The following is a 23052-nucleotide window of genomic DNA, read 5'->3' as shown; positions in this document are numbered from 1 at the left end:
CAACTTTTCTAAGATGATACTGAACTAATCAAGTGGCTAACTTACTGCAGATATTATTATTCTAATGGGCACTTGGGCTCTTCCTCTGTTCACAAGATGTATTGGTCGACATTGCTTTGCCCCAAAAGAAACCTCCCCAAAGAATATGGAATTTTCATCCTCAAGAACAACCTATCAAGTTTAAAAAAAACTTTAACTAATAACACACTATATACAACCAAATTCCAAAAGCAGCAGAAAAACTAAATATCTTCTATTGAGTAGCTTACCGCTGAAACAACCCCCCTAAAAATGTACTGACTGAAACAACTGGTTTTATACAGATCAACATTAAAGCTGAGATAATAAAAGTGATTAATTCTTCACATTTTCTTCTTCATACCTCTACTTGAGGTTCTTCTGCAACAACTTCTAAGGCCAACACTGGTCCCACGCTATGTGTTACTTGTGGAACTTCAGACACAACAGGGAGTGAGTAAACTTGCAGCTGTGTGGTGAGCGTGCCAGCTTCTTTAGGCTCAATGCTTAACTAACAAAGAGGTAAGAAAATTCCTCTTTCACAAAAAGCATTGAAACATTATATACCACAATCAGGGACTTACAACTTAATGTCATGATAATTAATATGCATACCTAAAACTGGTCAACTAATCAAGGCATTTGCCATAATCATGACTGTCTTAAAATGTCCACATATCAAACTGCTATTATAATAAAGATTAAACTTAAAGAATCAAAACCAACTTTTGTGTGCGTGTCTTTGTGTAGCACACTTCAACACTGCATATGCTCTATGTAGGGGTCATCCTTGGTGTAAAAACCTGACGAGGTTTTCTTTGTTTCATGAGGTATTGTTTTGCTGTACGCTATTGTTTATAACGTTTTGTTGTCTTTGTTTTACGTCACTCGTGAGCTTCACAGGTTTTTGCACCGAGGATGAGCCATGTGTAGACACTAACCTTAATGTTTTCTGTGGTATGTGGGCCAATGATCGCTTTCAACTGGCAAGAGAATGCACTACTGGTACTAGGTACCTGCATGTCAGGGAAAAAAAATTCTCAGGCAACTGACAGTGAGAAAGGAAGCGATGACCAACAGAAATAAGCTCTAACACTGAGCCACAGATACTTCTTAACAGTACACTGGGCCAGGTTATAACTAGCTTCATCTGTGACACAAGTTCTGTATACTGCTTGGATCAGCATCATAATGTGTAATTAGAATAAAAAAGATCAAGGTAAATTTACTATCTTTCTCATTCTATTTACACACATGACATTCTCAACATTACTGATAATGGCAGTATGTGGACTTTACCAAAATTTATAGTAACGTACCCAAAAATATTGTGCACTGACATCCACAAGGGCTTTAACCTAGAAATTTTTATCCATGGTCAAATGCATTGTCCATTGTGCTAGTTCATCTCCCACTGAGAAGATTGTTAACCAATTTATATTAAATAGAGCTCTTTTCCTAGTTTTGAAGCATTCATCGCTAAAATGATGCACAATTAAATGTCTTGTTTATAGCGCTCACCTGAACCCCATTGACAGTAGATAAGACAGAGTGAATTTCACAATGCATCCATCGACTGCTGCTGTTGTGCAAAGGAATGACCGTTTCTGTCAAGACACCCACGCAGCAAAATGGAGGAACCTTTATCTCTCCCGGTATAATCAGTTGTGAAGGGGATTGTAGCACTCTTCCTTGTGAAAATTCAGGTCTTACTTGCAAAAGTCCATTGGGATCATGTTGGAAAGAAGGTTGATAGAAAGGTAGGGAAGCAGGTATCTTTGGTTGTGTGAATGTATTTGGCAACCCAGAAATATTTGATGGATTAGATTGAAATTGTAAAGGAAGTTGGTGGGTGGGTTCCTTATGAGGAATATTGACATTGACAGATTGGACATAAGTTGGTGTTAAACTTGATGGTTTTGGTCCCATTGAGGCAGAAACAGTATGGACAAGAGGAACTTGACCATGTAAAGTGTTCAGTAAGCCATGTCCCTGACTGGGATACATAGCTGAGCCAACAGGAACCATTCTTGGACCATACCCAACTGGTGCTGTATGTGACAATGGGCCATGTGTCTGAATACTTAAGCCATTTCCTGGATAAAGAGGCCCTGCCAATCCTGATAATCCAATGGAGCCAGTAACGCCACTACCAGGATACAAATGTGATATAGTCCCTTGATTAACAAGTGGAACAATTCCTTGAGAAGTACTGAATGGGATACCAAGTGGTGAGCTATTGTGGTTGGCTAAACCTGCAGGCTGGTGTCCATGTATCAACAAAGAGGATGGCAGTCCCTCATTCAAACTGCTAGTTTGAACAGCTACCTTCACATCATCAGTTGGAATAATATGGGTCGCAAGTCCTACTGCTGCAGTGGTGCTACCTGGTTGGGTGGCACCACTTTGTACCTTAGCAGCCCAATGGGAATCCTCCTTTGTCTTGTACCAACGCCTTGGAGTTGCTTCTGGCCACGAATGTCTGGTGGTGGCAACATCCTCAGAGAGTGAGGTAGTCATGCTTCCAACAGCACTATCAGATGTCTCAAGTCGTTGCCTAGGTGGTGAGGATTCAGACTGCCACAGGGTGCTTTCTTGGATTAAAGGATGTAGCTGTCTTGTTGCCATAGGAGGATGTGAAAAATTATCATGGTCTGCATCCTTAGGAAGAGAGCAGTTCAGTCTTTGTTCAATTTCATGTGTCCTATGTTTCCTGGGATCAACCGTAGGAGCAGTAAAATGTTGATTATTTTCCTTTGAACCTTTTCTAAGTGTGTATGTTTCACCAAATTGAGGAATAACATGTTGAAAGTTTCCCATTTCAGAGGAAGACATTGATTCATGTTCCAAAGACAAATCTTTGGAGTCAAGCTCCTTCATACTGAGGGGGATCATTGATGGTGAATCGTGTGAACGAAAAACACTATCCTCAATTGAGTAACTCACCAGTTTGTCTGGAGAGTTAGAATTGTTATGAGGCTCAATCCCATGAGCCTTTACTGATGAGTCTACTAACTTTTCAGGTGAAGACTTTGTTTGAGGACTACTGGATGAAACAGGCTTGAAGTCAGATGTCCTAGAATTGAGTGATATCGATTCAACCTCAGAAGATGAAATGTGTTTCCTTCTCAGCTTGGCCTTGGACTTTTTCTTTTCTACTGCAGTTAATTTTTTTCTTATTTCATCTGGATCTTCATTAATAGCTTTTGCGATGAATTGGGTCATCTTTTCTAGTGATGCAGCAGAACTTGCATCCCCAACAGATGATCTCCTTGGAGACCCTATTCTACTGGAGTGTTTGTACAACTCTTGAAGTTCTTGTTGCAGGCCCAGTTCTGATCCTGAAGATAAATCAAGGGAATTAGTTGAGACAACCTGACTTGCCTGTTTTGCTTTTCTGTGTGATCGTTTCCCTTCCTTGGATATAGATCTACTATCACCAGCAATATTTTTACTGGGTTGTGCACTCTGAAAGCTGTCTATCTTGATGACGCTCTTGATACTTCCTTTACTGCTACTGCTCTGTGAGCTAGTCTGACTTGCTGTTCTACTTCTACTTTTGAAGGTAGAATCAACTTTGAACTGCTCATCAAGCTTCAACTTCTGCATTTCCAAAGAAAGTTCCTCTGAATGTGCATCAGCAGACAGCCAAGACATTGAGGTTCCAAGACCACTTGCTGCTTCTAAACTTTCTTCTTTCTTCAGCTGATTGTGTTTTTGAGGTTCTTTAGCAACATGTTTGGGTTGCTGTTGCAATGGCTCTTTGATGCCTCCATCTGCAGATGTCCTATTTGAAAGATTGTCAGTTACAGTGCTCTCTTGAATAAACTCATCAAATGGTGTAGTGGGTTTGCTGATCATTCTCACTGGTGGTTGTGGGGAGGGGGTCAGAATGGGTTTGTCATCTCCAAAATGAGGCTACAGTGGAAAATGAACAAAAGAGTGGGATTAGTGATTACCTTCTATAATCACTCTGTAAAAGTTTGCAAACTAGAATAGCTTGTAAAGCTTCCATATAAATTATGTTGTAATGTGACTAGGAGTATTGCCACTCCACCAGGATGGGGTGCTATTCCATTGCAGGTAACCTTCATGCATTTTTAAAGATTTGTTTTAGATGAACACCTTTTTTTATTTGCCTAAGCCAACCTTTTACTTCCTGCTTCCATTTGGGTATAGGTCAAACAATGCCACTGCCAACCCTAAAATAAAAATATTTTTAAGACTTACCCTGGGTCTGTCAGGACTTGTTCTAGTCAATGAACCGAGCTCTCCTGATCCTGCTGCAAGAAATGCACCAAATGAAATACGCACCTCTCCCAAGTTATTAGGATCATTGATACCCACAACCTTGAGCAGGGATGGTCTTGTAACGAACTTACTCTCAGGAACAGTCCAGTCATGTAATTTAGTTGTATCACTGATTTCAGTGTGAGACTGCAAGAGACAAAAAGTTACACATCAATCTGACAACACTTTGAAAAATAAAGAGGGTGATCATTGCAATTATGAACACTACTTAGGCAGTAGTGAAAATGAAGCCTGCAAAAAAAAAAAAATTCAGGCTTGTGGAGAAATTGGACTCATGACCTCTGTGATACCAGTGCAGTAATCATCAATCTTGTCTTCATTTAATATTCATCTGCAGTTCAAAATGATATTCCTATATCCACTTTGAAAAAGTAGTTACATATTATGCCTTTGTCTTGTCATGGACGTAACCTCCTTTTGCCATACTAGGTTAAAGTGAATATAAAAGATTTTCCAAGTTAAAAGTCATCACTTTCAGGATAATACCAGCTGCAAAACCTTAATTGTGAGAATGAGTTTTGCACGGTGTATTAATTTTATCCAGTTTTTGCAAAGAACTTCATCACAAGATCTCCTAATTCTCCTAAAAGCTACATTAGCTAGCACAACATTAGCTAGTTTCAAAACCGCATACATAAGCGTGACCTCAGCTCTCTATTAGATGATGGCTGTAGGGGCTGTGCTCTATGTCTTAATTCATTTCATTTTTTTTTTTTTTTCATGCATGATATGACTCAATTTTATTCTTAAGTAGTTAATATTCTTTGTAAATAATGTTTATCCATTTTATTTGTGTCCCCACATTAGTAAGGGATATCTCTCAAACTAGAAGGTTCTTTGACACATTACTAAAGTTTTTACCTATCTACCTATCTATCTACCTATCTACCTATCTACCTACCTACCTATCTATCTACCTATCTACCTATCTATCTATCTATCTATCTATCTATCTATCTATCTATCTATCTATCTATCTATCTATCTATCTATCTACAAATGCTATTTACTGTAAGTGCAAATCTGCTTACTGGAATTTCAAGCTCATGCTCCTTGTTGAAACTCTCTTCACCTGCTGCAATAATTGCTTCTGCATCTCCTGGAAAAGGCAAATAATTCTAAGGTCTATTTCCAATGATGATTAATTTTGTTAGCTGGAATAATATAAACACTGTTTGTTGTGCAGTTATAACTGTCCATTACCATAGTATCTTTAGATTCTATCAGAAATTTTCCACCTTTCGTTGTAAATAAGGGCTCATTACTTTTTTTCAAAAGAGATCTTCTGTGTATGAAGTCAATATTAAAAAACCTTCCATTGTAGTTTTTACCAAATAATGTTGAGCCCTGAAGGCAAAGAGCATTGTAAATTATCATCTAGACTGTTAGTATTATTAATAACAAAAAATTAATTACTGGTATTTCAAGACTCATCAAACCTCAATAGAGTGTTTTGGTGTAGATTCTACCTTTCTGTAAATTATTTATTTGTTGCTCAACTACATGTATAGTTACAACCATGGTTTGGTGATACAAAAATACACCTATACCTTGCACCTCAAACCCAAAATCAGAGCCTGTCCAGGAGAAATGTTTGCTCCCACTACCTAAAGGTTGATCTTCTTCAGATAATGCTCCACCTCCACCTCCACCAAAAGACCATGGGTGTTGATCAATGGAGCCTACTTACAAAATAAAGACAGTTTGTCAGTCAACAGTGATGGCAAGATGCCCGTATTTTTAAGGTAGTCCCAAAAGCTGTTAAACCATTACAATGTCTTTAATGGAAAGTATCATAAGAACTTCAACAGTTGCCCATAACCAGTTTGACACCTCCAAAGAACTTGCTTTGAGTAAACGACCCTAAAACTCCTTGCCCCCAGAAAAAAAAGGTAATTATTAACTAAGTGTTACTTCTTGTCATAAAAATACATTGACATGGAAAAGTCAACTTACCAGCGGGAACCTATTATCTTGATAAGACAACAAAATTCTCTGGGTTAATTTTTAATTTACTTTTAATTATTTATTAATTCATAACCAAAAATGAAAAGTATAGCAGCTCAAAGGGAGAATCATAAATCAAGCCCTGGTTGTTCAAAGGGTGGCCATCAACCAGAATAGATCTTTATCCGCTGGATAGTGAGTTCTCTGCTGGATAGTGTTATCCATCCTTTCAACAACCAGAGCCAGCTCTTGAGTTAAAGAGTAACCACTTCAGATTCAAGACCTTTAACTCCACCCAGGTAAATAAAATTCCTGCTCTACAAAAGAGATGACAACATGCCATAAAGTCTTCAACATATTCTTTCTTTCTTATTCTGTTTCAGTTGGCTAAAAACATACCTTCAAATGGATTTGATCTAAGCATCGAGTCTTGCATTTCACCTGAACCATCAGGCCAAGGGCAAGAGGCCATCGCATTAATTTCCCAAGGTGCTGCAGCTTGTTGGATAGAAGGATCATATGCAACTCCTCCAGGAGTCAAGGTTCTGTCAGTGGGTGGATCAACATCATTCTGATCACCTGATAGATCCACTAGCCCCTGGGAATTTCCTGCATTTTGGAACAACATAATGAGCTCATATTTTTAGTAATTTTGCCATAATTTCCTTTAACCCATCCAATCAAATATTCAAATACTGGTGCAAGGGGGAATGGGTTTATGGACAGAGATCTCCAAACAAGTTATTCTCGGATTAAAGTAATTTGGCAGAAAGAGCTGATTTACTTTATGGGTGGTAATGCCTACATGGATAGTGGAATAAGAGTGCATACAATTTAATTCTGTTGTTGTTCGTCTCATGCATGTAGAAGTAATGAAGTTACTTCCCATACAGACAGCAACAATTTTAAAGGGACCAATTAGTCTGCTTTTAGTGATGAGGTTGACTTAACTGCCTAAAGAAGCCTAACAGTATGTGATTGATCCACTTTGGAGATGACCACATCTTAACACAAATGATAGCCCTTTACTATAATTATTGTAAAGTCTCAGGGAATCCAGAATTACAACTTTAGAGAAACTTTAAAACTTTTTTTTTTCAAATTACACAGATGCACTGCACTCAGTTCCAACAAGTCCAGCCAGAGCAAAATGGCCTGATGTACAGTCTCCAGTCTCCTACATTCTCTTGGAAGATCTGGTGACATGCCCAAATCTAGCATGACTGTGTATGTTGCAGCATGCCAGATTGTACAGTACTTTTTATAAGACTTCAAAAAAGTTCTTCTAAAATTGTAATTAAATAAAAACCCAGGCTTCAATACCTTCTCTCCAAGTTGTTACTCCCGATGCCAGGGTTGTAGAATGATCTCCACCACTTGAATGTTCTGTTCTAGCTTGCTTGAGCTGAAATTCAAATATTATTTTGTGAAACATAAGCTTCATAAGATATCAAAAAGCAGTCACTGTTACAAGACAGTAGTTACGGAATCGTGAGATGTACTGCTATTGAACTCTATAACGTTCTGCTCTACTTCTTAGGTGTTTGGAAGGAACAGCTCTGTACATAATCTGACATTTGCCTTATCTTGGTTTCTTTTTTAGTGGAAAATTATTTCATTATACCTGATTATTGACAGCTACTTGTCCAGTCACAGTAGATGGTCGCTGATTGCCTTGGAATACAACTCCAGGTGTAGACCTCATTCCGTTTTCTTCTTCATCTCTGGGTGTTGACTGAAATAAACAAAGAAAAATGTTTTTACCACTACCTGTGTGCCCCTGTTACAGTTTGTAACAGTTCATAACAGGTAATAGTTTTGCCATTTTTTCAAATATAAAAGTCAATTTCTCAACCGTCTGCAACACAAAGAATTTCTGTTTAAACGGTGTATGTCTTCAAACTCTCAGAATACACCATGTATTGGCATATCCATTTAATGCAAACATAGTGATTGCAAGGCTGCAGTCAGCAGTGGGGTTATATTTTAACAAGACATGCAGTAATGCCATTCCTATTCCAGCTGCATATACCTTCCATAGCTTTGAACTGTCAATGGCTGAGTCCCCATTACTGAAAATGCTATTGCCGAACTTGATTGAGAAGTCTGGACTACTCTGATTAATTGAAGCAGACACAGCTGACCTATCACCAGGCCAGCTTCCAAACCTCTGATCTGATTCTTGATTTGAATGACCTCCAAATGCTGTTTCACTGGAAATAAGAGTCTGCATAGGAAATGAGATTGGAGAAATGAAAGTTTAAACCTCTGCATTCTTCTTTTAGAACTTTAAATAATATGGAGATTATGTCATATTTCTACTCAGTTCACGGAAAGTGTAATTTGTAATGATCTTAAATTAGCATAATTGTTATTTTGTCAATCACTTGATCATAATTAAACTGGGCACTTCTTTGGAGTGCAGGCAGTCAGAGTTGCCTCTCCAAGCTTTACCTTATCCTTATCTTGTGAAACATTGTGGGCAGCTTCAATGGCGGTAGGGTCAAAATTCAAGGACTCAGCATCCACAGGAGAGTTGCTTTGTCGGTTGGCCAACATCTGCTGAGTAAATAACAGGACAAAGAGAAGTATTACATAATAACCACGAGCATGGGATGAAGAAAACAGCTTTGAGACTCCCAAGAGGATTAAAAAACTACACACATTCCTACTTTGACATTGGATGCTCTGACAATCTGGCTAATGAAAACTTGGCAATTACATAAACTGTACAATAAACATAATAATTTGAATATATCAACAAAGTTGAAATGGTAAATTGGCCACTATTACGATTATAAAAGCTGACGTTTCGAGCGTTAGCTTTTCGTCGGAGCGAATGACGAAGGGCTAACGCTCAAAACGTCAGCTTTTATAATCATAACGGTGGCCAATTTACCATTTAAACTTTGTTGATATATCCAAATTATTTCGTTACCCCCACCAATGCAGTCCCAAACAGTTTCTTTAGAAACTATCGGCCTTTATTCATTTGTACAATAAACAGGCTAATTTACCAAGTGAGGGTAGCCTTGGTAAGACCAGACTACACTTCACGTGGCAAGATTAGGTCAGTCACCACTGAACTAGACTACTTTTATTATACTATACCAGATAGGTACATGAACATGAAGAAAACTTTCGAAACAACTTTCCTATAACAATATTATCTTAGCTACACTTCTTGCCCCACCGTGATTAGCTTTCTAACTATTTGTGGGGAAAAAATATCCCACTTTTATTTTATGTAAAAAGATCAAAGAATAAAAATTGTTTTTGTTGTTGTTGTTGTTGTTGTTTTTGTTGTTTTTGTTGTTGTTGTTTTTGTTGTTAGCCATGAATAAAACCAGCAAAAAGAAACCTGAGACATATGAAAAGAGCCATCTTCTGCCCATATTGAACGAGGCGTGGCAACATTGTGCCCCATTAGATAATAAGACTCCAAGGCTGATGTTTCATTGTGAGTGCCTGTGTTGTTACAATTCTGTGGTACACCCTGTCAAATATCAAGAACATGCTGTGGTTGAAAATTACAACTTACAGAAGAGATCCCTCCATAATTGCTAATGTTAGTAGGAAAATCAATTCTTAACATTCAAAACTAATAATTCTCTTAAAACACCTCAGTAACTAATAAACTATCAATCCAAAGTAAGAGAAGTGCATGCACCTCTATCATTGATAAGTAAATGACAGTTTTTAATTGTCTATACTCCTCGTGATCTGTAATGAATGCTCAAAACTAAACTGAAACTAAACAAAAGCTAAGCAGTGGTTCCATTGCAAATTTCAGGGCAAAAATGTAAATAAAGTAATTAAAGTAAATGGTTTCGTAAGCCTGGTAAAATGTCTGAAATTTCAACAGATCAGCAATGCAGAAGCATGAGCCTGATTTCTGGACAAGGAAACTAATGCCTATTAATTCATTAAAAGAAAGTATATACTTGTAAACAAACAAGAAACAAAATAAAATGAAACTTGCCCTTAATTTTGCTGTAATCTTACAAACAATACCTGTAACTGAGTTGATCAAAAGAATACTAACTTAACTATTTGCAAATTGATAGAACTCTTTGAAAGGAGACAATACCTCTCTAACCATGGGAGTGGATGAAGATTGGAATTGTAAAGAGTGTGGGATAGTTACTGAATCCTGCAACTCGTTTATCCATTCTGGAGGACTAGAGGGCAGGACAGGAGACCTTTCTGCAGCAGCATCACCAACAGGACACCCTCTCCCTGCCGTCAGACCATCGCTAACAGGTAAGGAGGAAGTGCCCAGGAAGTTACCTCCTGTTGATTGGTTGATGAATCCAAATGATGTGATTGATGGAGGAAATGTTGAGGATGGTAATGAGCTTGCACTAGAGGAGGCATATGCTGCTCCTGCAAATGATATGTAGTACAACGCATCACTATTCCCATGCATAACCATGTCCTGTTTAGCTATTTCGTAAATAGTCCTAAGAGGTAAAGTGGGTGACACAATGACCAACTAGTTAGTGCACCTATCTGCAAACTGAAAGGTCTCTGTTCCAGCCCCACCCCACTCTTTGTGTTGTGGTCTAGGGATAGACATTTTAACCTCACAATATAAAAAGGGCAGTATAAAAGAGCACTGTAAAATGAGGGAGTAATGCTAAGCCTGTGTGACATTACTACTGAATGGCAATCAATCCTGACAAGAGACCCATGCAGTAAAAGATACTCCTAGTAGTTTCTTGCTACTGAAACCAAAATACAGAAACTAGTGGCTGTTGGCCACTCAGCTTGTCAGACTTGACCTTTCAAATTAAGCCCTTTCTTACCGGCTGGGCCACCATCATCTGTATCACTACTGTTACCACTGCTGCCATCACCACCGCCACCTCCATCACCCAGAATGTCAGGGAGAACATCAACACCCTCTGCTGATTGACGCAACTCTAAGGAGACAAAATTGTCCATGAAACTTTGGTACAATGCTACTAGTACCTTAATGATATGGAAAACCAAAATAAAATAAAAACAGTATTTAAAGGCGCACACTTACCTATTGCCTGTGTTTCTTGTCTGTTATTTGCATCTAAGGAAGGTCCATTCTGGATTTGTAAGTCTTCTACATCTGAGTTAGCACCTTCAAGACCAGGGCGTCCTGTAATATCATTACTTCCATCTCCTGCACCATGTAGCGGCGGTGATGTGACCTCATCACAATCTTCTTGTCCATCACTTTCAGATCTGGAATCCATTCCACTCCCAAGCCCTCTGCTGCTATATTGAAATAAAAAAGCACAACAAAACAAAACAAAACAAAAAAACAATGCACAAACAAACAAGGAGAAGAAATGAACCTAGTATGTATCCTTGCTTGCCAACTAATTCTCTGAGGCCCAGTTGGTTGCAAATCTAATCACCAAACCAGACCAGGTTGAGGTTCCAATCATTACAGAAGTACTTCACTTTTTCTTTGTCATACATTTACAACAATTAATGAATATTTTTTTTTTCACCTTAATTACTGATATACAAAACTGAAAGCAAGCCCACCTTGACTACTGACATTAAGATGTGTTTTAGAGACAACTAAAAAATTTCATAGTTGTGACACTTCTTACCACTGCAAGTATTCCTTTACAGGATACCTGTTTGAACTTCTGGTATGTGTTGAAGTGGGTTGCAAAAGGGGAATAGAAATCATTAAAAAGGAATAGCTTCCTAAATTGTGCAGCATAATTTGGTAAAGTAGCAAAAGGCCAGGATACAATGGGAAACAATAACTAAATAATGCTGACAGGTTCACACAATACCTGCCAAAGCTTTGACTGAAAATACTGTCAGGAAATGTCTGTGATTGAATGAAACTGATACTGGATGTCAATGACACCCTATCAATCAGCTCTCCACCATCACCACTCCCTGCTCTCCTCTGTAACATCATATCAAGCTCTTCTGTAAAACGAGAATGACAAAAAATCACTCCCAGAAGATGCTTTGAGCAATGTACATGAAAAAAAACCCAGTTGTAACTGGTAACTGATTCAACAATTTCAATAAATGTATCCCGAAGTGGCTGCCACTGGTGTAGTGTGATAGGCAGCTGTGTCCAGTCTAAGGCCTGTACGGCAAACCACCAACAGAAGTTGATGGGAAGACGTCTTCCAGGAAGATCCCTGATAACTACCTTTTATTGAAACCTCTGCTGATTTGACATTTTGATATAACAAAGTAACAGAAGACAAATTACCAAATCACTAATTTCCTATCAATTGGTACACTTCCATTGCTTCATCTGTCATAAAATGCTTATAGCATTGTTCTACAAATGACCAAAAGATTGTTCTTTGTTCACCCTTTCCTGTGCTAAACTGCACTGATTCGAAAAGTTTAAACATATACAAATAATATCATCACATTCTGTCTAATGTACTTTGAGCAAATTATAATATTCATTTGGAACAAGTGCACTCTTAACCTTGCAAAAAGTTGAGTACAAGAACAAAATCATTAGATACCTTGACCATAGCTATGTTGTAAAGGTTCGTCATCAACAGATTCCTGAAAATTATCATTTGCTTGTACATTGTTTGAACTGAAAAACGTGTCCGGATCCTGACCTGAAGGTAAACGAGTTAACCTGTAGTAACAGCTAAAGCATTGTGCAGTACATCTACATAATTTTGAATTTGGCATTGAATAATTACTAATCCCTAAACTTTACAATTTGTTATCCTATCACTTGAGTGTCTGTGTTTTATCCTGTTTTGGACACTCATGGAAGTTAAAGGGTTAACCTGACATAAGTTGTTCCAGTCAACTCTTTCATACCAGTATCTGGTCTTTCTTCTTCTAATTGCAGCACTGTGTTCCTGTTCACAACTGGAGTTTGGTCTGAAGGTGGATGGGACCCATTAGTAAAAGGGATATCCTCTCCTGGTTGATTTCCAACATCTGTGTGGTGATCGAGTACAACTTCATCGAGGTCATTGCTGTCTTCTTCATTACCAACTAAAGTTCTTTCTAATGTCAGTGGAGTTTCTGAAGAATCGGGTGCAGTCTGAAAATCGTCGCTGAAGTCTACAAAGATAAATAATGGTACTGGTGAGTTCTGCACTGTCCCTAAATACAAACTAAAAGAAAGGCAGTTACCTGGTAATCCATCCAATTGCAAAATGCCAAGTGAACTCTCATCTCCAGCCAAGCTTTTCCCACTCTCACTTAAAGCTGCAAAGCCTAAAACAAAATCACAAATCTGCTCTTAAAAACCTTTTCTTTTTTCCAATGCATATATTTTTTTCCAGATTACCTTGTATATGTGTTGTCAACATTTGCACTTAAATGCAAACAATTATATGTATACTAGCACAATATAAGCTCTTAAAAGCCACATCCTCAAAAAAGTGAGCTAACCGCCTCCCAGTTAGCTCAATTGGTTAGAGCACCAGACTGTGTTGTGTGGGAGGTCGAGGGTTCGAGCCCCGGCCGGACCAATACTCATGGTCTTAAAATAAGTGAGGAGAATTTGCTACCTTTCTAGAATCAAGAAATGGATAGATATTCTAGTCTTCTCGGATAAGGACGAATAAACCATAGGTCCCATCTCCTAGCAGGGTTAGGGGTAGGAGACGTTAATTTTCCACGCACGAGATTACTGTGTGGTGGATGTCCTACCCTGGGTGGGATGGGTTGGTGTTGGCCCTGAAAAGCCCCTATGGGGAGTGGTCAATCAACCTATGCATGTATGTATGTATGTATGTATGTATGTATGTATGTATGTATGTATGTATGTATGTATAATGTATGTATATAACAGAAGACAGGTCTCAAGCCTCTCAACACTGCTCCACCCAAAGTTAATTGAGCTAACTATATGGACATCATCAGAATTTTCAACAAAATCTGGTTTCTGCAAGTCTACTGCCACCTGTAAGACCCTTCACTGCTGTCTGTTTAGCCTGCAAATAGGCTCTCATATCAGGGTTGTGCCTTATGACACTACTAACTATTACACCATTGGTATAATAGGAAGCTACATGTAGAAAAAGTTGCTAAAACCCCTGCACCATGTCTGGAATTCTAATTACAGTAACTATGATAGCTGTAGTTCTCTAAATTGCACAAATATTCAAGCATACCAAGTGACTCTGCATTGTGAATGGCTTCAAAGAACTCGTTGATGTTGTTGGAGTTCAGTTCTTGCAGTCCTAGAGATGACCTAAAGAATATAGAAAAAAAAGTCAAAGAATGAGTTGCTCATAAAACGTTGACATTTTGTGCAAAACACTTTTGATGGGTAGAAGGATTTGCTAACAATAGTATTCTTACACCCAAGGGTGTAAGAGGCCCTCACCTAGGATGGCTTCTGACAATGCTTATGACAAGAACTTCATACATATCAGTTGTAAAATGAAATCTAACTGCAAAACCTGAACAGTACAGACATTACTAAAGAACCAATTGTAAAATGATTTGATTACAGACTCCACTAAAAGTGAAAAATCCCAGTCAATCACAATTCAGAAATTTTATCATATGTGTGGTTAGAAAAACAGTCTGTATTATATAGCTCAAACTGAATTAATTTGCATTTCTCGTGGGACTGTAAGATGGCAAACTACAGGTTCAGTAACTCATATTTGAAAAGATTGAAAGCAATACTTTCCACAAAATTTGAAAAGGTGAAGAGACAGTTTGAAAATTTGCAGTTGAGTCAGATGGTCTTCAGAGCACAACAGGTGTGAAATACTGTAATGATTATTAATTATTTCGTATCAGATCCTTTCGCCTTTCAATTGTATACGTTGTCAAATCAAACAGGTAATAAACAACAGTATCGAAAGAGTCATGTTGATGGCAGTAGATCCATCATGAAAGAAATCTTTGGCTATACCATTAGGAGAATGTTTTACAACACACTTAAAATATTCTGATCGCAAAGATTTGACCATGATCGCGCCTTCTGTTACATCATTAGGCTTAATTGCTGCTTGCAAGCCCAATTAACGTCTAAATGACAATGGCTACGGTTAAGCTTAAAAAGGTTTAAAAACAATGAGAAGATCCAGCTTAATCATACCAGTCCAGACGATGAACAGAAAAACTCACACAAAGTTAACATCTGACCAGCCTCATGAAAAAAAAATAGTCAAGATTTTAAATTTGTAGACTGTTAAAGTGATCGTTGATTTACTTTTCAGTAGCACTTGACTCTTTCCCGTTCTCCAAAGAACCATTCGTTTGACCAGCATTTTCTTCGCTCACCGATGTTCCAAGATCAGTGTCAACGCCTTTATTCGGTACAATTTCAGCGAAAGATGCCTCGCTGCATTCACTCGCGTCAAAGTCTGAAAAGGACTCGAGACCGCTAACATGGGAAGGTTCAGTAATGTCGCTGAACGCAAAGGAATCTTGCGAAAAGTTCAAATCCATTATTTCCTTCTTTCTAGAGCATCAAACTTCATTATGGAATAATCCACTCAAACATATTCGCTGTTACAGCTAACTGACATGGAAAATCGATTTAAAATGGCCATGACCGTGTGAACAAAGTTTATCTTCGCGCCAAACCCGCCATGTTTTATAACAGTGATGATCCAAATCGAGGCTGAAAGCCGCTGACAAAGGAAGATCAATCTTCATATTCTTATTACTCAAATGCTATAGATCTCTTGTAAGTATTGGAGAGAATTACAGGTTAATCATTCGGCCGTCGGGACTTGTCAAGAAATTCGCAATTTGTTTTGCGTTCGTGCCTAAGGGAAATTTTTTTGGTTATTTAAAATACCACAGAGTGGATCTTCCGAAATATGGAAAAGTCCATGTTGGGTGGAGGTAAGATTTAAGTAAATTTATTTATTTCGATGCATTCGAAATTATGCTAATTTGACATTATGAGCTAGCTACGTTACATTCCGAGGGATCCTTGAACGCCAACGCTTAAACATACAAACCGCATCTGTCAGTTTTTGCTGTCATTATGTTCACAGTGTCGAACCATAATACTTAACTTCAGTATGATAATCATCTCAGCTGAGTTGACGCTCGTCGTTGTGTGACACGATGGCCTGAGAAGCTCCAAGTGCGTCTAAAGGTGTTGATTTGAAATCAGTATAGGTAAGGGAACATGGGCTCTTGTGTCTCCAAAGGGAGGCCTGTCCGAAGTTCTTCAGAGGACGATCTCGAAGCGGGACAACAAAATCTGACTCTAAGGTATGTAAAGAACAATTCCCTAAGATGTACGAGTTCACCTATATATTTTTGCGAGTGTCAATGTTTGGTCTCTCAAGCAAGTACTTGGAGTCACAATATATATCTTTGTATCGTATTGTATCGTCTAGTACATTATCTCTGTGTATCGAGAAACAGATGATTTAACGTCCCTCTCTTTCGATTAACCTCACAAAAAAAAAAAAAAATTCGGTCGGATCAATTTGGCGGTATTCCAAATTAACCATAGGTAAGCGGGTTGCTGAGTGTTTTCGTTCGTTAGATGTGGTCGTAAATTGGGTCAATACCCAACGATTACATTGCCAAATCTATCAGCGCTCAACGGCGCGTAATTAATTGTTTGGAGTAAAGTTGTTTTTGACCTTCAATGTGTAGAGAAAATGAGTTTCAGCGACGAGGAACGATGGCATTTGGGGATGAAATCCGGTCGAAGTTTTTCGATTTCATTTATTAAATTGTATGCGTATCTTTTTGTTTAGACAATTGGATAAAGGAATTAAATATTTATTGGACTGAAATACACAACGGTGGGTTAAATCTAGATATGATCTAGTATTAAGCTAAGCCTGCATAATTTTATGTAATGTAAGAAATTTGCATCTTTCGAAAAGTACTGTGACCGGAAATAATGAGTAAACTTTCTTATATTGCAGGTCAATTGTACCACATCTTTTCTCAAACTTTCAGTTCCTTGTTATCTTCATATAATAGATCAAACCGACTTGAAAATCTTTATTGAGAAACAAAATCTTACCCCTCTTCCCTGCAGTTGTCATAGCGATTTAAAAATAATTGTCTGTAATTTTTTTTAGTGGCCAAAGTGACAGCTATAAAGTGCTTTATAATGGATTTATTTAAAGTTTTGAAGTTTTTTAAAAAATACTTTATGGATTGTGGTCTATACCTTTTTAAAGCGTTACCACAAAAATGCCCAAGAATTCTCAGAATGTTGTGATCATAGGATGACCTTAACAATACTACAGCTATTTAGAAAGACCCTTACTGTAGTGGACCATTTCATCTCTGTTACTCAATAATTTGGGTGGCCCTCCTTTTTTCCATTGTCGGATCGTGTTTAGAAAACTAAGATATATCAAGATGTCAATGTGGCTCTAAACCTGCAGGATATATTTTATGACAACTTTCATGTACTGATTGCAACTTGATAAAAATGAGATTGTCGAACTCATTTTTGAGTCAAAGGACAAACAAATAGGTCGCTGAGTAGATTTTGAGTGTAACCACTGAGCCAGCTTTAAGTAAAACAATGATGCCATTTTCTCCATGGCCCATGTAAACTTTCTTTGTTTGCTAGGATAAGATGGAAAATTGGATAGGAATAAACATTTCTAACATTTCACTCCCAAGATCTCCATGGAAAATCTCCTTACTGACTGTGATATATTTCTCTTGATGTAAGTTCAGAGAATTTCCTGTTAAAGTATGATTTTTTTCTATGTTCTCATTACCTTTCTGATGGACAAAGTATTGATAGAGAGGGGAGAAGTTATTTATTAATACTTTCTCTAGGGAGAGATGGGATTGATGCCATGCCAATCACCCTAAATTAATGCTTGGTATTAGAAAAGTGCTTATTTTTTGTTGCTATGAAGATTATGTTTGCTTACATTTACACAATCATGTGATCAGTAGACTAGTTGGACAAAGGCTTTTACACTTGAATGATGTAAACCAACAATACTCAGCAAGGACTCTTGTTTCTTTTTTAAACCTTTTCAGTGATAAAGAAGCAAGTCAGACATCCTTGCAGCCAGCAGTTGATGTGTCACACCCAGCCCATGAACTGAAAGCATCCAGTGAAGAGTTTCATCTTTCTTTGCCGCAATATGAAACACCCGAACAGGAACTGCATAAGAAAGCTGTCCCTGGATCAAGTAGTTCCTTAGATGAGCTATGTGGGAGAACCAAAATTAAAGCAGACAAAGAAGAGCGGTTCTCAAAGATTAGCAAAAAGTTATTTGGTAAGAAAGAAAAAGAAACTTCCAAACAGGATGATCAAGTTTCCAAATCAGCTGAAAATGTGCCTAATGGCAAGAAGGACCTAGTGGAAGAAACCGATGTGGATATCGAAATTTGTCCAATTGACCATATTCCAGACACTGAAGAACAAGATATTGATATTTACCCCCTTGATGATAATGATGGGAAACCTGATACTGTCAGTGGAACCGATAATCATCTTGTTAATGGTTTAAGTGACCAACATGCTTCCACAGATCTAGAATTTCAAAGCGATGTTGATAGAAAAAAAATTGTGAATGCTGCAGCAACTCAGAGAATAGTTAATGATGTGGATGCTGAAGTTGAAAAATCAGCAGAAAAACTGCTCTTCTTGGACAATGTTTACCATCAGGTTTTGTCAGGAAACATGAGTGTGACAGTTCCTAATTCAGCCAAGATAGTAAGAATATTCACCAGTTCCACTTTTACAGGTAAGTAAAAAGCATAAAACAGTTAATCACAAGGGGAAATCTAGGTTCTTGATAGATGTCAAATTTCCTGAGAGAGGTGAGGACTATGGAACCTGTTTCCTGCTCACATCACTATAAATGTTGTTTCCTCCTTCCCACAAAAGGAAGCCTTTTGTTTACTCAGACTTTTGAAACCCTCTCTCCCTTTAGATGTTCTAATAAGCAAGTTGGTATTAATTATCATTAAAACAGAAGGATAGTAAAGATCAGCTGTGCTTGATTCCACATGAATCAAAAGAGGGACAGCAATGAATTGGTTGCTTACACACTAAAGGAAAGAGAATTCCCCTATGATGTGGTTGGGTGAAACTTCTTTCATAAAAAAAACCATGGAATTTCCACTCCAAAGTTACACCAAGAAGGGTATTATGCAAGCATGAAGAAGAAAAATCATAATGCCATGATGTGGGAGGTCTATGTGAGGTGTACCTTTCAGTTTATCCTATTTCAGGCTAAAATATATGATTTTCCTTACCATGTGTAATGATCAGCCCTGTGTCTTACATCATTCTATGTATGAGATAACAACTGGTCTCAATGTAGATTTGGAAAAGCAGCAGAAACTAGCTGATTCATGGGAGAGGGCCAACCTGCTCTTCTTAGTCCAAAACAAAGACCCACTGGGCTTTGGTGGTAGAACTCTTTGTTGGCAAGTTGTTCCCAGGGGTACTCTCTCTTCCCTCTTAGGCACACTTACATTTTAGCAGCAGAATTTATGCTTCTGGTCTTTCCTTTATTGTTGAAAATTTTCACCCCAACTTAGATGCAAGAGTCGAGCAGAATGCTCTGATGAGCCGAGTTTATCCCAAACTGAGAGACTTCTGTCATGAGAAAGGTTATGAGTTTCAGGTGGTGGACATGCGCTGGGGTATTCACGATCCATGCACTGATGACCACATGTTTAGTGAGGTTTCATTAGAAGAGCTCAGTCTTTGCCAGGAGCTTTCAACTGGTCCCAACTTTGTGGTGAGTAACCAGAATAGACACCACTCTTTATTCTCTTTTTTCTCTCCTTCCATCTCATATTTATGATGAAATGTATTTTTTTTTGGGGGGGGGTATTTTATTTGTAAATACCTTATGATGTTTTTGGGCCTCTACAGTATTTTCTTTAATTCTAATTTGTTGCTGGGATTAATTGGGGCTGTTTTTGTGACATCCATACTGAATGCTCTCAAAAAAGGTTTGGATGTAGGAAAAGCCTCTTCCACGACAAACTGGACATACATATTTATTTGCCTCTTTCATCTCCTATTACATCATATTCGAGTATTTCACAAAGCATTTTTTCATGCAAAACCAAGTTCAAAGTTGAAAAATGAATTTGCTCATTTCCAAATGTCTGTTACTGCGACAGAAGCTGCGGGTGGCAACTTACCATCTCAATAGGTGCTAGAAACAAAAACTTCAATCGACCATCTTTATGCAGTCGCACATTCAAATCAAATATGGCTTTAAAATTATTTTACTTTAGAAGACTAAGGTAAATGTTAATGGAAAAACAATATATGTTTGGTCCGTTTTCCACCTAGACTGTCCTAAACGCGATTATGATCATCTTTTACAGACATTTTTGAGTCATAAGTACGGTTATCGTCCTTTCCCTCGCACTATTCTTGCCTCTGAGTTTGACTCCTTGTTCGCTGCCGTTGAAGATGAAGATGAAAAGCAACTCTTACAAGTTTGGTTCAAGCGTGATGACAACGCCATCCCACCGGAGTATATCCTTCAACCAATCAGCAGCCAGTTTACAGACTTCTTCGATCCTCCCAGTGTCGAAGCCAGGCAACAAGCGCTAAAGGAATGGTGGGAAGTTTTCCTCAACCTGCAAAATGCCCTGCGGAAGGCAGCTACAAAGACGCTGCCTGAAAATGCAGTGCATAAGTACTTACATTCTGGTAACTATCATGTTCTATAAAGGAACTAAGTTGGTTTTCTCCGTTTAAAAATTCGAGCCTAAAGTAGAAGGGTGGGGTATCTATAACTCCGTCTGAGGTAACATAGGAACCTAATCTCTTTGCAAAACATAGCCTGCTTGCAAGTGGTAGTTTCTGTTTTCAAACACGAGATTCAGCGCATCGAATATTCGTTCGCTATATTGGACGGGTGGAGGGTCTGGGACAATCTTCCTCCCGCCCAATATGGCGACCGAACATTCACCGCGAATCTCAATTACCGCCCGCGAGCAGGCTAATGAAAACGGTGTTTTTCGTCTGGACCTTGCTGTATTTTCCTTGTTATCCATTTAACTTTTGGACTTACGGAGAGGGCAATGGAATTTCTACAAGCCTGTGCATGGGGCAAGCCCTCTTTCTCAATGATACAAGACAGTGAGTCATGATGATGTTGTTTATACGTTTCTCTTTTACTATTAACATTTCTTTGTAATCAGTTTTGGAAAATATGAGAACTTTTTAATTGATTGCCACTCCTTAGTAAGCACCGGTACTTTTCAAGTCGTCAAGAACAATTTTCGACTCAATTTCTTCCTTTCATGGTAAACAGCTCCTGTTTTCGAGACCTCTTAATAGAGTAATTTGTGAAAAATCGCTAATATGTCGTAAATTGTGTGGCATTGTGAAGAAAAGAGAGAGATAATACGTTTTTTGAAGGTCAGGCATAGCATTCGTTTTGATGTACAAATATGGATACGTCGAACGTTTTAGAAGGTATGATGATTGGCGATTTGATGTCTGTTTGCAGACTCAGAAGAGGAGATAAAGAAGGGAATTTTAGAAAGGAATTCCTCAAGCTCACAGGCGTTTTGGTTCAGACGCAACATAACAGGTATAGAAGGGAACCTCAACAATCCCCGTGCAGCAAAGTATGTGGACGTTGAAGAACTTCCACTGAAAGTGCGTGGTAAAGGAGCTGCAAAAGGGTTGGACAAGTCCGCAAAGGCTAATCTTAAGTCACTGAAAGAAAATCAAATCCCCAAAGAACTTGCTGATAGTAATATCGCTTCGTACAACATTAATTGGGGTGAGAAAGGTGTTGATACTCACTCGAATAAAGAACACGCTCAATATATTGAAAACCTGTGTCAATACTACAATGAAAAGATGAAGAAAAACATTGAGGAAGCTGTCAAAGAGAAGAGAAATACTAAATGGGACAATGAGGTGTTTGAAGAAGCTGCTCAGCATGTAATAAACTGTAAAAATCTTTCCTCCTCCTCCACTTGTATTCCCAGTAAAGCGCTTGATGACATCAAGGACTACATTACAGGGCAAAGCAATTCTCCGCTTGTTATTCATGGAAAGCAAGGCTGTGGTAAGACATCGTTGATTGCAATGGCGGCTAATTCATGTCAGACATGGTATGGAGGTGAAGTAGCAACTGTTGTACGTTTCCTTGGCACTACGCACCACTCTTCGAAAGTGCACTCACTTTTACGAAGCATTTGCCGCCAACTTTGTCTTGTTTATAAAGCAGATTCCAAGAAAGTGCCACAGGTTTGTTTGAATTATTTTGTGTAAAGCTACTGTTAGAAAACCGGGCTATAGCAAATTTCTCTCTTTTAGAGCAGAAATCCTAAAGAATAGGCATAAATTCAATCTTTGGAATTATTTTTTATTCGCTTGGGTACCACTTTCTTTCCACGCTTCAAATTAACCCCAACTTAACCGAGATGTTGTTTATTATACGAAAAAGCAAATTTGCAGAAATCAAAATCTCCAGATATTTTTAACCGACTTTTGGGTATATTTAGGTCTTTTTCCTTCCTTGTTGCAGTGTTTAAAGTAAAAAAGAAAACAAATTTATGGCAAAACATTTTAATACGAACTGAAAGCAGAACAAAGAACCGAGATTTTGTTGAAGACCGTCTCCAAAACACCAGGCTCTCTCTGTTGAACAGCGAGGTCCTTTTTGAGATTGTCTCTCCCCACAAACGATCAGGGCGTAATCGTTTGTAAAGCCCGTTTTGATCTGACCGGCCAATTGATGTAGTGTCAAAGCCGTGTCCACAGAAATGCGATACGATGACTAAGGGACGCAAAGCGACATTTTTGTAAAACTCAGAAAACCATGAACACTAGAGATGTCATGTTAATGTGTTCTGGGGAAAAAGCAACTC

General features: G+C 38.2%; 3 protein-coding genes across 11 annotated transcripts in view; 1 reads left to right on the top strand and 2 right to left on the bottom strand.

Annotated features, from left to right (window-relative positions):
- LOC111335223 (uncharacterized) overlaps nt 1-15837 on the bottom strand; it is a 33218-nt gene extending 17381 nt beyond the window's left edge. Inside the window, exons 1-22 of one of the 6 annotated variants that reach the window (XM_022941084.2) lie at nt 15446-15837; nt 14391-14470; nt 13405-13488; nt 13084-13332; nt 12771-12872; nt 12066-12207; nt 11309-11529; nt 11085-11201; nt 10367-10662; nt 9638-9772; nt 8731-8838; nt 8309-8503; nt 7901-8011; nt 7600-7681; nt 6676-6885; nt 5880-6014; nt 5361-5428; nt 4249-4455; nt 1540-3936; nt 960-1034; nt 383-529; nt 46-171 (exon numbers count right to left, since the gene is read on the bottom strand). In XM_022941084.2, the coding sequence (XP_022796819.2) occupies nt 46-171; nt 383-529; nt 960-1034; nt 1540-3936; nt 4249-4455; nt 5361-5428; nt 5880-6014; nt 6676-6885; nt 7600-7681; nt 7901-8011; nt 8309-8503; nt 8731-8838; nt 9638-9772; nt 10367-10662; nt 11085-11201; nt 11309-11529; nt 12066-12207; nt 12771-12872; nt 13084-13332; nt 13405-13488; nt 14391-14470; nt 15446-15684 (5526 nt within the window). In that variant the 5' untranslated portion in view covers nt 15685-15837. The remainder of the gene's footprint in view (nt 1-45; nt 172-382; nt 530-959; nt 1035-1539; nt 3937-4248; nt 4456-5360; nt 5429-5879; nt 6015-6675; nt 6886-7599; nt 7682-7900; nt 8012-8308; nt 8504-8730; nt 8839-9637; nt 9773-10366; nt 10663-11084; nt 11202-11308; nt 11530-12065; nt 12208-12770; nt 12873-13083; nt 13333-13404; nt 13489-14390; nt 14471-15445) is intronic. The other 5 variants (XM_022941088.2, XM_022941085.2, XM_088752138.1 and 2 more) reach the window with 5 other exon arrangements.
- Nucleotides 15838-15961: 124 nt separating this feature from the next.
- The window catches only part of LOC111335228 (NACHT and WD repeat domain-containing protein 2), an 11911-nt gene continuing 4820 nt past the window's right edge, over nt 15962-23052 (top strand). The window contains exons 1-8 of one of the 4 annotated variants that reach the window (XM_088752139.1): nt 15962-16086; nt 16242-16464; nt 16962-17009; nt 17798-17897; nt 18223-18935; nt 19738-19940; nt 20542-20872; nt 21678-22429. In XM_088752139.1, coding sequence (XP_088608265.1) covers nt 17857-17897; nt 18223-18935; nt 19738-19940; nt 20542-20872; nt 21678-22429 — 2040 coding nt within the window. In that variant the 5' untranslated portion in view covers nt 15962-16086; nt 16242-16464; nt 16962-17009; nt 17798-17856. Of the gene's footprint in view, nt 16087-16125; nt 16465-16961; nt 17010-17797; nt 17898-18222; nt 18936-19737; nt 19941-20541; nt 20873-21677; nt 22430-23052 lie in introns of those variants that run through there. The other 3 variants (XM_088752140.1, XM_022941095.2, XM_022941094.2) reach the window with 3 other exon arrangements.
- Nucleotides 20193-23052, bottom strand: part of LOC111335227 (polycystin family receptor for egg jelly-like) — a 24925-nt gene continuing 22065 nt past the window's right edge. Inside the window, exon 18 of the mRNA XM_088752136.1 lies at nt 20193-20839. Coding sequence (XP_088608262.1) covers nt 20825-20839 — 15 coding nt within the window. The 3' untranslated portion in view covers nt 20193-20824. The remainder of the gene's footprint in view (nt 20840-23052) is intronic.

This window comes from Stylophora pistillata, chromosome 3 (genome assembly GCF_964205215.1).
Source record: "Stylophora pistillata chromosome 3, jaStyPist1.2, whole genome shotgun sequence".
NCBI lineage: Eukaryota > Metazoa > Cnidaria > Anthozoa > Scleractinia > Pocilloporidae > Stylophora > Stylophora pistillata.
Note: the sequence above shows the minus strand (reverse complement) of the source record. Positions and strands in the feature narration are given on the sequence as shown.